General features: G+C 37.0%; 1 protein-coding gene across 1 annotated transcript in view; it reads left to right on the forward strand.

Moving 5' to 3' along the window:
- The window catches only part of LOC104540395 (estrogen-related receptor gamma-like), a gene marked incomplete at its 3' end in the record, with an annotated part of 12,510 nt that extends 715 nt beyond the window's left edge, over window positions 1-11,795 (forward strand). The window contains exon 2 of the mRNA XM_010184203.1: window positions 11,599-11,795. Coding sequence (XP_010182505.1) covers window positions 11,599-11,795 — 197 coding nt within the window. The remainder of the gene's footprint in view (window positions 1-11,598) is intronic.
- Between the last annotated feature and the right edge of the window lie 805 nt (window positions 11,796-12,600).

Genomic DNA, 12,600 nt, shown 5'->3' on the forward strand with positions numbered 1-12,600 from the left:
GAACATATCTTGTGGCTGGCCCACAGGGATTGTACTTGGGTTTCACTCCTAGTTACACCACTGCCTTACTTAAATTGTTACAGAAATCCAGTTTATTTTTGTGAAAGTACCAGCGCACTTAAAATTCAAACAAAATGCAATGATGTAGTGCTTTGTACCATATTATTATGGTCTTTCACCCATATGATATACACCCATACAGTGGCCTTAAACAGGTTCAGTAGATATCTATGAGATCACATCCTAAGGAGAGTAAGTTGGCAGCCTTTGATCTCTGCCCCGTACTTTGTACTAATCTGCTCTTGATACCTGTTACAAATATGCCATGTATTTTGGCATAAATTAGTATGAATAGGATAATTTGCATGACCACTTGTTCTGGCTTCAGAAAGAATGGAGACAAAATAACCTTCTACTTTGATTTAGATATCATCCTTTCAAGTAAAATTGAAGGTGCTTTATTTAAAGAACAAGAGGCCAAGTTTGGCCTGTACAGGAATATAGTGTCACATTAAATTAAATTCAAACTTCAGAGACTAAAATTAGGTTGCTAAGTCCAAATTTAAGCTCCTCAATAAAACCTGCTTGATTTTCATAGATGTTGAGCACATGGAATTCTCAGGACGGACAATGCAATCTGGTGGTGTATTTTTCTTTTTAAAAATGAGTTACGATGAGAAGCATAAAGGTGGTTTCAGTTTGTAATTTTACATAACCACTATTTGAAACACTTGGTCAATATTTCTTAAATATAGTTCTTTCGTATTTCATGTAAAATTAATATGGAAAAATAATTAATGGTATTTTAATTTATCCATCACTGAGGCATTGGCCATTTTATTCTCCTCTCATCTATTTTAATACTAGGGGATTTGGGCCTCCTACTGGCATGAAGTACCAATTTATTATGATGGCTGTGTAGCCACTAAAAAGAAACATTAGACTTCAGTTGTTCTACATGAGTTGAGTGTTACAATGTTTGCAACAGTAAATAAACATACCCCTGAAGATTCCTAGTGGCCTGAGTTCGTATGTAAAATGAGTGTATATGCGGAAACAGTATGCTCATTTCAAGTCTTTGTTTTCGAAAAAGTAAAAAAAGAGGTAGGTGATTTGACTTGACCTTCAAGAATGTTTTCAGAAAAGCTCAAAAAATGTTTCCACTGAAGCGATTCATATTTGGTGGTTGCTAAACTTCAAGCACCAACTTTAACTAGCAGCTCTGTTTTTATAAATGTTATTTTATTGCTGTGTAACAGCTATCCTACAGAGCTGAATTGTTGCCCAATTATTTTAGTTGCATTTTGAGTATGAAAAAATGCCACAGAAACGTTAACTGATTGAAGTGTTGATTTCTGGCAGTAAAAGGTAGCCTGCAATTGTACACCGCACCACAGACAGCAAGTTTCTGGGTGTGGAAGCACAAGACAGGGACGTCATTCTCCAGATTAGCAACATGGACTTGGCCACGCAGCTCAAGTTAGAACTGGCAGCTGTGCAAAAAGTCTCAGTATGGTCAGAGCAGGAGCTGCATCAGCAGGTGATGGTGCTGTGAAGACAAAAAAAATATGCAGTAAGGCAAAACCAAGCATTGAATGGAAAAGCAATAATGAAGAAACTAAGATTAGAAGGATGTTACTATCATAACATCATGGCTGCATCTTCAGTGATGGTGCTGACTAAACTGGCACAACTACTAAAAGTTTTCAGGTACCATCCAAAATAATGGAAGCTTTGGTGAATCAAACCATGGATTGTGGTAGGTGGCAAGAGGTATATAAGAAAAAGATAGTCCTCATGTTTTGAATGGGCTAATTCTACCTTTAAGCTTGCATGAAGAATAATTCCTCTGAGGTTTCTTTGCTCTAAATGATAGAATTTAGTCCCAGTGTTCTTAGAGGTCATTATTCCCTGTACCATATATTGCCTTGTTCATACCACATTCTTTCTTTGCTTGTTTTTAAAGTAAGTTGATTACTACGTAAGTGCAAATAGGAAAACATGAAAACATTAAAAAAACCCAAGAAGTTTATAAATAAAGAATAGTAAACCAGACTACCTGAAGAGTCAAGTATTGCAGCTGTGCATATGTAAGGAATTGCTTATTTTAAATGCTAATAATTTAATTGTGATAGGTACTTAATTACAGATTCAGTGAAAAAAAAGTTTTACTTCCTAAACCTTTATTGTTTATCATTCATGAATACTGAATTAGCTCAGACTTGTCGAATCTAAGTGCTACTCCTGTTGAACTCATGACTAAAACTGCCCTGACTTCAGTGAGAGCAAGGCTGAGCTGATAAAGTTAGATTATGAAGCACGTCTTGTGTTCACATCAGGCCTGATGCCCTTTCCACTAAGTCAATGGAAGTCTTTCCATTCTTTCAATTTCAAAGGCGTCTTTTGAAATCTCAGTAGGTGAAAGCCACGGGCAGCTGTTTAGGGAGCCAGCACATTTCTGTACATCACCAGCATCTTACATAAGGCAGAAGTGAAGTGCAGCACAGGATACCTAGTAGCCCCTTACACGAGGCAAATTTCGCTCTAATGTAGAGTATACATCTGTTTCTAAGGGTAATGGAGATTATCCTTCCCTTTCAGATGACAACAATTCAGTCCAAAAAATGTCCCTTCTTGGTTAGTGGATTTCTCTGCTGCTTCTTCCTGCCTCGTAGAATCTCTGATAATTCTCTTAAAAGTAAAGAAATTAAATGAACTCTGTCTTGAATTAAAAGAGGGAGTAATTTTGTCTTTTTTTAATTTTTAATTTTTAATTAACACAGCACAGAAATACGTTTGGGCTTTGTTAAAGAATGCATAATGACGGTAAGGATTAATAATATTAGAAAAAATTAGAAACAACAAATTACCTGGCTAAAAACCCAAAACCTATCCAAAAGCAGCTCAGTATGTAAAATCGGTGTTTTCTTGGGTGACAGTAGAATCTAATGATGTTCTGCCCCCTTTTGTGATATATAAGAGATGGGAGAACTGGATGTTCTCTCTGCTCAGCCTAGCACTCACTCAGCTGCAGCTCTCAGTTTGCTTCTGGGATAATTTATGTGGTAGCTGACTGCAATTGTCTCTCAGAAACATACACACGGCCAAATCTCCCCCAAATTGGCTTAGCATCAGGGATAGTAGAAAATGGCAACATCTAAAAATAGTTACAGGTCCATTGATTTTTAGGGTCTCTCCGCGGTTTTTGCTGTGCACTGTATTATCTTGAAAACTCCAAGCTTTTATTAAAAGAAACAGAAAAAAAAAAAAGAACTTTCAGATGTCAGCTGGTTGCAAAGTCTTGTGTTCAGCACAGAGGTCTTGTACTTATTAGATATTTTCTAGTGAATATTTAGTGTAAATACATTTCTCATCATTTTTATTTGCTCAGTTATCATAAAGACTAGTAAGTACATGTTTTGCATTAATAATATGTAATTGCTCTGCAAGTGGATTGAAATAGTATTCTTGCTTTCAGTAGAAGGATGATAGGACTTACAGGGTCAAAGACAGTTTAGTATTTTGTTTTATTTTAGCCTTCATCTCTCAAAAATAATGGCCTGTATCTAGAAAACTTTCTTCTTCCCTCTTTCCAAATCTTCAGGACTGTCATCTTTGGACTCTTAAAACTGGCATGAGAAGGCAGTGTGAAAAGCCTAGGTATTGATAAGTTGCATGCCTGGTAAGGCTTTTTGCAAAAGTATCAGAGCTTACTTATTATTTCCTTGGACAGTGTTTGAATTTGCCTCACAAAAACGAAGCTATCTTGCATTCAGTAGTCCTTGGGCTTTGGTTTTTTTTTTGTTGTTGTTGTTGTTTATATGTTTCTTTTTTAACAAAAAACTGTTGGATAAGCATTATTGAGACAGCAGTCTTCTGTTTATGTGTGGGGTGAGTAAAGCAATAGGTAGTAAGAAGCTCTGCAATCACACCTTCAATATCTCACTTAAGAGCTTTATTCCTGAGAGTTGTTGTCTGTCCGTGACTCCTAATACAAACAAGAAATATTCTGTCCTGGGAATACTGTTGTCTTTTTGGTCATTACATGAACTGGACCAAGTCTGCCATCTCATTTTATCCTGATCCACCTAAGAGCCCTCAGCTCTACAGTTCTGCAATGGTGTAGTTCCGATGGGCATCAAAGCCTGCCCAAACTGTGAGCTAGGTTAAACTGCTTTGTACTTTGTTCACCTTTTTGGTTACTTGAAGTTGTTTTTAATCCCTTTAGTGTTCAGTGATTTCTGGGATTCAGTGTTGTTTGGGTTATTTTTCAGTATTCGGGGTTTTTTAACCCGCTTTAGAGTGTTTACTCATTACGGAGCCAATTTGATCTGTAAATATACAAACGCTTTGCAGTAAATATATGTATATTTAATCAGGAGGTTTTAGACAGGGAAGTTAGAACTTGCTATATAAATTCAGATAAGGTGACATTTAAAGTGGAGAACATAAAGTTTGATTCGAAGTTGCATATGACCAAAAATGGCTTCCAACGGTTAATTTGCATCTCTCAAAGCTGACTCCTGTAATACTTTACATCATTTTTGTGGAGGAAATTAAAGCAAATTAAGTAAGATTTTATGGCCTTTCAGCATCTTTACTGGTAGCTAAGATTATAGTTTTTTATAGAAAGATAGGGTAAATGCTTGCATCTTGGTGCAAGAGTCTGTGGACCTTGGCTCTGGTGCAAAGATGGCAGCCCTCCAGTGAACCTAATGCTAAATGTCACCTGTATTCATCATTAACTGATTAAATCATTCACCTTCCGTGTATAAGTGAAAGTCTGTGCATCAGCATTTCTTTCAAAGAATATTTTAAGCAAGCAATGATAGATATCTTCCCTTTTCCCCTAATTTCTCTGTGCCTATGGGCCAACCAAACTAGTGAGCAAGTATTTTTAATTCCTTCCAACATGTCTTTTAATCGTGTCATAATGTCATTGTGTAACTATGGCAATCAAACAAGATGAGACAATAAAATACAAACATGCTGAAATCTGAGAGCCAGAGAGAACTTAATGTTAACGTTTTGATAACTCATTAATGACTTTTTGATACTGCTGTGAAAGTAATTTGGTTTGCAACTTTACAGACAGATATTGTGTGTGTTCACAAACAATGACAATTTTCCATGCTGCTTTGGTAGGATGTATCAAAATCAACCTAGATAAAGTAACGGCAGGGACAAAATGTAGATGGTTCAGTCTTTCTGACTTGGACAGCTTTTCAGTGACTCCCAGGAGACAGGGGATCAGTTCTGTTTGTGTCTTTAAAGCATTGATTCTCTCTTAAAATGATGTAAATGCCCTTCATTTCTGTTGAAGGTAAAGAAGTTGACTCCAGTGGGAATCAAAGGTAGTTGGCCCTTCACAGGTGTCATTCAACACCCCGTAATATTAGTCTCATATTGAAATTCATGGTGGTATTTATGATGCTGGAAACCCATCTACCTGAAGTTAAAGGTTGATGCAAGGATATCATGCAGTCAGACCAACAAGCATCACCTTTACATGTTCGTTTCAAATCTCCATTCATGTTGCTTTCTAGGAATAAAAGAAATAAAAAATAAAAAATATGTTTTAGGAATTTTAAGTATACTATAGTTCAGTAACATAGTACACTGGCTTCTTTTAAGCAACTCAACATAGTGATTTCATTTAAAAAGTACTTTTAAGCTGGTGGTGTCCCTCTGTCAAATACCATCTTATGCTATAAAATCATTTAAAAACTAGCTGCTTTCCTGAGTTTCTTATTGTAAAAGAAAAGGCAACACAAGTGACAGAGACAGAGTAAGTATCATCGTTCATACGTGGTCCTATCATCTTTAAAAATATTTGAGATATTTAGGAACCAAATTTTTAAACATTCTGTAACTCTATATGTACAACGTTGTTTCTGAAGTCATCTGGGTGAAAAATTATGAATACAGTCAACTTTAGACTTAATCAGCTCCAGATGACACGTAGCAGAATTCATAGGTGTATAATTCATAGCGCTATCCACAGTATCAGGTGAGTCCATCTAAGGATTTGTCAGCCAAAACTGGATTCAGTTAGGTTCAAGTCCAACCTCATTCCAACCTGACCCTATTCGTGAAACCTTATAGATAAGAGTAGTTTTACTTGTGAAAGTATTTACTCATACTTAAATTCAGTTGAGTTCTGAATCTGCAAGAACTGAAACTTTAACCTGAGAGAAAATATTTTTACTTTCCTCAGTTCAGCTTTGCTATAAACATCAAATACATTTTTAAGTCCATCTAGGACTTTTTCTCTCTCCTTCATCACCTAACTTAGTCTGTTACTCCTTATTTCCAACAGCACCTACTTTTCCTCAGTTTCTCATGAACTTTTCTTTTCTGGTTGGCTTACATATCAAGGTGATGTGACCTAACATACCGTAAATTATGCTCAGAGTTAGCTTAGATTCTCCTGTCTCTCTTTCTAAGATTTCTGTTTAATTAATTCTCAGAAGGCTTACAGCTCTAATCTTGGCTACCTTTTATTTTCCTGAGTTTTCACACATGCCAGTCCACAGGCAAGCAGGTGTATTCATTTGGGTTCATCACCCAGGAAAACAGAGCATGAAGATGGTACCAGGGGTAAACCTTATTGCAGAGAGACTTAAATCCAGGGATGCGGTAGCCTCTATTAAGAATGAGGACTCTTAATTTTTAAATACAGGTTTTTTCAAAGAGGTTTTAGGTTACAGAAGGAGAAAGTTCAGGAGAAAAATGAGGCATTATTGAATATAGATAGATACAGTTTCACGAGCTGATTATAGCATAAGGTTATTACATTGAAGGAATAATTAATTCCCTCTCTTTTATTTTTTTAGTTGTTTTTTGGACCTATAGTCCCACGCAGTAAAAGTTTCACTACTGATATCTTCAGCATTCAATCTGTCTTTGTAAGTGACTCATGGCTACTCTTTCCAAACACATTTTCACTCTGAGTCTTTTAGTCATCCAAAGATTTTTCAGAGCATATTCCAATAGCTCACTGCAGTCGTCTTACATCTTTAGTGTTATAATATCAAGTGTTGCAGTGTGAAAAGGGAAATAAAACTTCTGCTAGAAGTTGCTTTCTGCAGCTTCTATTGCTGTCAGTATTTCTGGAAGAGACACCCTTGTTTCAGCCTATCCCACGGTCTGGACCCAGTTTCTAGAGCTGGCTTTGCACACTTGGTAGCTGTGAGATTCTGAAGTTGTAACTGTTGATAATATTGTACCTTATCCCAGCTTCATTTAGAATAAGATACGGAGACATAAGGCCCAGTGCTTACAGCTTCCATGTCGTGGTTCTCGCTCCTCCTCTTTAGTTACCTTGAGTGTCACTGTTACTTTCATGCAAGAAATGGCCAAACTGGTTTTGAGAATCTTGGCTGAGGCCAGTGAGTTGCCTGGCTTGTAAAGCCATTGAGTAAGTCCCTGTACCATTAAAATTGTGCTGTGGCTCCACATCTCATTCGAGTAACCTCCAAACGTCATCTATGAGATGAAAAAAATGGTACCTTGGCCCACTTTTACTCAGTCTGTGTGTAAAGATCTGACACTCTGAAGCACCTAAAAAGAGAGCCAGTTATGCAGCATGTGTTTTAGCAGTTCACCTGCTATCTTAAGATCAAATGGCATCATATTTTTAGTGAGTCGGTTTCTCTTGATAGGCACAGTGTAGTAGAAGTATTTTCTCATCTTTTGGCTGAGATAATAAAATTTAGCAAATTAGTAGAAAAAAAGGAACGAGTTTTTAACTAAACGTTCTTCAGTCCATGGGGAGAGAAAGGGACTCAAGCTGGCATAAATCCCGTTGTGTTATTACAGCACAGGGTAATGTGTTTGGGGAGTGAAGATTTGACATATATTTTTATTTTCAAACGTCATACTAATTTACATTACTCAGCCCTTTAACTGCCAAACTGTAAAAGTCCATTACGCTACTGAAAGGAATATACAAATTATCCCCTGGCACTTCAGGCAGGAGTTTTACATATACGCTGTTATTCTATCAGCCAGCTAGCTGCACGATTCTATTAGTGAGTAAGTGAGAAAATTATATTGCCTGCAAACTAATTGTACAAAAGACTCTGAAATAAGTAATCAGAGCCCAGTCCTTTCTGAAAACCAGCCAGGAGATATTATAAATTGCTCAATCGTTCTTGTCAGCCCAGTTTAAAGACTCAGAACTGCCATGTTGATTTTGTTCATGGTATGACACAGCTTCCTCTCCCACTGTTGACAGGACTGGGCAGACTCAACTGATACTCTTTCTAGCTGCTCAGTTTCAGCCTCTAGCATCATGCAGTAGGCAAGGAAATGGTAGAGCTCCCTTCTGAATCTTCTTCATTGAAATAGAATACAGGTCTGAGCATCAGAGATGGATGGAGTGTACCTGTGAAATTGTACAGGTTCCCAAACACTTCTTAAAATTATTTCTGTTTCTTTATTTTTAGTGTATAGAAGTAAATAAGAAATTATGAGAGCTCTAATGATATGTAATGTGCAGTAATTTTAAGTTTTAACCAAAAATATACCCACTAATACTTTCAATGCTAGGTAAAACATACTGAGTATGATATATATGCAGGCACATATCCACTGCAAAATTCCACAAGGGGCTTTTTTGTGGGGGGGTGTTTTTTTGTTTGTTCGTTTTGGTTTTTGTGGTGTTTTTGGGGTTTTTTTGGTTTTAAAGAAAGCTCTCTGACAGCAATGAAGTCTATCCATGAGGATATTTGATAAAATGCTGCATTCGTATGTAAAGTGGTGGCAAGATGTTAGTTTCCTTGAATTCTTACTGTGGTCTGGCCATATCCTAAAATGCTGAAACATTTCAGGGGAACCAGCTGTAGGCATTGGTAAAATGTGGATCTTTGCTGCGGCAATAAATCCAGTTACTGTAACTCTACTGAGTTAATTGGAGGAAGTCTTTCCAGCATCTTCGGAGTTTATTTTCTAACATCAAAAATTAAGATTAAACATCTGCTGTAAAATATAATTCATTAAAATGGAGCAGTCTAAATTGATAGGAGAAGATTCTCCCTTTAAGCTAAAGTACTGGAATCTAAGTGAATAGATCCACAGCTCATTTTAAAGTGGCAAGAGTTTGCAGGAAAAATGTTATGTTGTGTGTGCATAATGTGCTGCATGCTTCAGACTCTTGCTGTGTTTCACAGGATTTTGCGCAAAACTGAAATGTCAAGATGTGGATTAGAAGTATCTTCTAAGCAATCTTGCTTGCATTTTCCTGACTTTGAATACTACATTTTGGTGTCAGCATCCATACCTTTGTCATCTGTGCCTTTGCACAAGGATTCTGACTGTAGTGGAAATGCTCCACTTGCTCCACTGTGCAAAAATTTGCTACTTGAATTTCTGTGTTGTAATCTTCATCTTGTTTTTGATCAAGATTGTTTCTGACCTTGTGCAAAGATATCTTTGATCTTGTGCAAAGTATTTCTGATTCCCTGTTTTGGTTGTTTTGTTTTTTTTTTTAAATGGGGATGGTAATACATTTATTACTCTAATATGATGAAGTTAATTAGATACAATTTGTGAAAGGCTTTGAAGGTCTCCCTGTGTAGCGGTTGTGCCTCACTAAGAATGTCTTGTTAGAGTGTGAAAGGATAATGTGAATCTTTTTTTAAGCTTGCCCTTACCATCCTTTCCTACCTCTCCTTTCAGAAGTTTTATTTCCAGACTTCACTAATGCGTATTGGAAAGAAGTTTTGCAGCAACTGTTGTGTTGAATTTCCTACTCACTGTGTCCTTCAGTTTCTTAAATAGTTTTCATCTTAGGAGATAAGGAAGGGGAAGAGAACTAAGCTGAAGTTTGAGTTTTGTCAACAAAAGCCATTAGCGTTCAGACATACCAAGATCTGTTTCACTTGCCAGCATTGCTAAGTCAGCCATGCAGAGACGTTCCAGAGGAATAAAGGCCTGAAAAGGTTGTGCAAAGTGTGCTGGTTGTATTGGCAGAATATACATTGCACAATGCAGACCTCCTTTATCATAAATACTTAACCAATTTTCAATAGATGTAAGTGGTTTAAATACTGCTTCCTGTTGAATTAGCAGTTGCTGAGCATTTGAGTCTTTGTGCAATCCTGCAATCCACTAATGTGATATTTAATGAGGAGACATCAGTCCAGAGAAAGGTAGTCAATATAAATCAGTGTTTACAAAGTGTGATTAACTCTGAAATATTTCATCAATGCTGTGGTCCCAGGCAGACTCTATGCTAATTATTAGAACCTGCGCATGTTTCAGGGGACTTTGACGGACCCTGAGTACAGCCAACATGGAGCAGCAAAATTGCAATTATGCTCAGACTGTCTCTGATGGCAATTTATGCATTTGGTGTGATGACCTCTTGCTTCCCAGGAGGGCAATAAACAGAATGCATTTTCATTAAGATACTAATGCACTTAATCACAGGGGGAAAGGGTTAGAAAGTAAAGAAATACCTTTAAAGCAAGATGTGACAGGCTGATGGGGAAGATACTTTATTTAAAAGTCAGTTTCCTGGTGAAACTTCTGACTGCTGCAAAGTCTGTCATACTGAATATAGTCATGGGCAATACGATGCGTGGCTGGGCAGATGAATAAGCTGAGCTAACCTGTTTTATGAAAAGTGCAATGGTACTATGACAGAAGAGAACAGACCTTCTCCCATTTGGACTTGGATTCCCAAAAATGTGATTTTTAAAAAAGGTACAGAAAATTACTCATATGTATTTTACCCATTAAATTTCAGGCTTTTTATTATTTTTGAGGATAAATAATATGTAGTAAGCAGTAAGGAATAATAAAAAAAAAGGAGATGCTGCTTTGCCAGGAGGGCTCACTTATTCTAGGCCCTAAGGAAAGTCAGGAGAGACAAAGGCAAGCATCTTCCCCAGTTTTTGTTATTATGACAACGTGGTAGGAATGATCCTGTTTCTGATGCCTCTCAGTGCAAGAACTCTGTCTAAAATATAGAGAAAATGAGAGGTGTCCTGGCTGAGAGGTCTGACCCGGCAGTTGTAGAACCTGCTAGGTGTGGTGGTAGCAATTCCTGTGAGCCCTGACTGATGGCACTGTGCCTGCTGCTGTGGAAGGAGAAGGGCGAAGCTCTGTAGTACCTGTTACAGTTGATTGTGCAGTAAAGCACAATGATCTCCTTTTCATATTCTAGACAAAGAAAAACTGATTAAATTGGTGAAAAAAGGAGAGGAAGAGTGCTCAGGCTAGTAGCCTAATCATGTGGCTTGGTACAGGCAATCAATGAAAACATTTCTTCCTCCTACCAGCAGAAATAACCTGCGTGAAGGATTTTGCTAGGAACCGTGTATGGAGCCAGACACAGACTCACGTTAGTTGTGGTTTTGTGTATTTTTTTACATACAGCTGTCTAGATTAAAAAACAAAAAGTCAAAAAACTCATCCTTTAACTTGGTATTTTATTTTTACTTGAAAGGTTTTTGCTTTCTGTGACATTATTTACACTTGATATATTCCAAAATTAAACACAGCAACAATTGTATGAGTATTTCATATATCCATTGTGTTGGTTAGTCACTGATTCTGAGTACCTATCTTTTCCTGTACTTTCTATTACAGGTAACATAGAATACAGCTGCCCAGCAACGAATGAATGTGAAATCACAAAGCGCAGACGCAAGTCCTGCCAAGCGTGCCGCTTCATGAAGTGTCTAAAAGTTGGCATGCTGAAAGAAGGTAAGACTGATCAAGCCAATGTGTGTCTCTCTGCAGACACATGCAACAATTGTAGGGCAATCAGGAAAGAAGAGAGATCGGTGAGTTTCTGATCAGTTACTGTAAAGGCAATTTTCATGTATACTTGCTCTTTCTGACAGGCTGTTTCTAAGCTAAGGAATCAAGGTGTATCTATATAGAGTTCATCTTTCTATGTGTGATACAGCAAAATATACCCCAGCATTCAATCTCCTTCAGTAGGTAACTAATAAAATAATCATCAGAATGTATTACCTCATTTTCCTTAATGCTTCAACATCATGAATTCTAAAGATTTCTTTCCACCATTCCTTGTCCACTTCTCACCTGTCCTGGTTCTGGGAGAAATACACACTATGCCTTGTTTTCCCTATTTTAACTCAGTTTTCATTTTATCAAGACAAACAAGAGGGTTACTTCTCAATAAAACAAGTATAAATCCTGAGTATGTCTACTGAAGTTACTGTAACTACACTGGAGCAAATAATGGCAATCAGAAGAGGAGAATCCACCCTACTCTTTTTTTTTCTTTTTCCTTTTTTTTTCTTAAAGCATTGAGAACTCTTGCCCCTCACTGTAAGTATATGCTGAGTGTTTTAATTCATCAGTTATATTTCAAAGATACTGAATAACAGGTAAATATAAGAAAATATTTCCAAGAAATGGTACTGTCTCACCTGGAACCTGATTAATCTGTTACAGAAAGAAGCAATTCCTTAAATCTTGGTCTCCTGCCATGCGCTTCTATTGCTGTTGATGTATATGCAAAACCACACTTTCACATGCATGTGTTGTATGCCTTACTATTGTAGTGCATCAAGAAATAATAAAGTAAAATTAGTAAAATGTTTTCTAAATCTTGTCTCC

Source organism: Mesitornis unicolor, unplaced genomic scaffold (assembly GCF_000695765.1).
Source record: "Mesitornis unicolor isolate BGI_N332 unplaced genomic scaffold, ASM69576v1 scaffold53390, whole genome shotgun sequence".
Lineage (NCBI taxonomy): Eukaryota > Metazoa > Chordata > Aves > Mesitornithiformes > Mesitornithidae > Mesitornis > Mesitornis unicolor.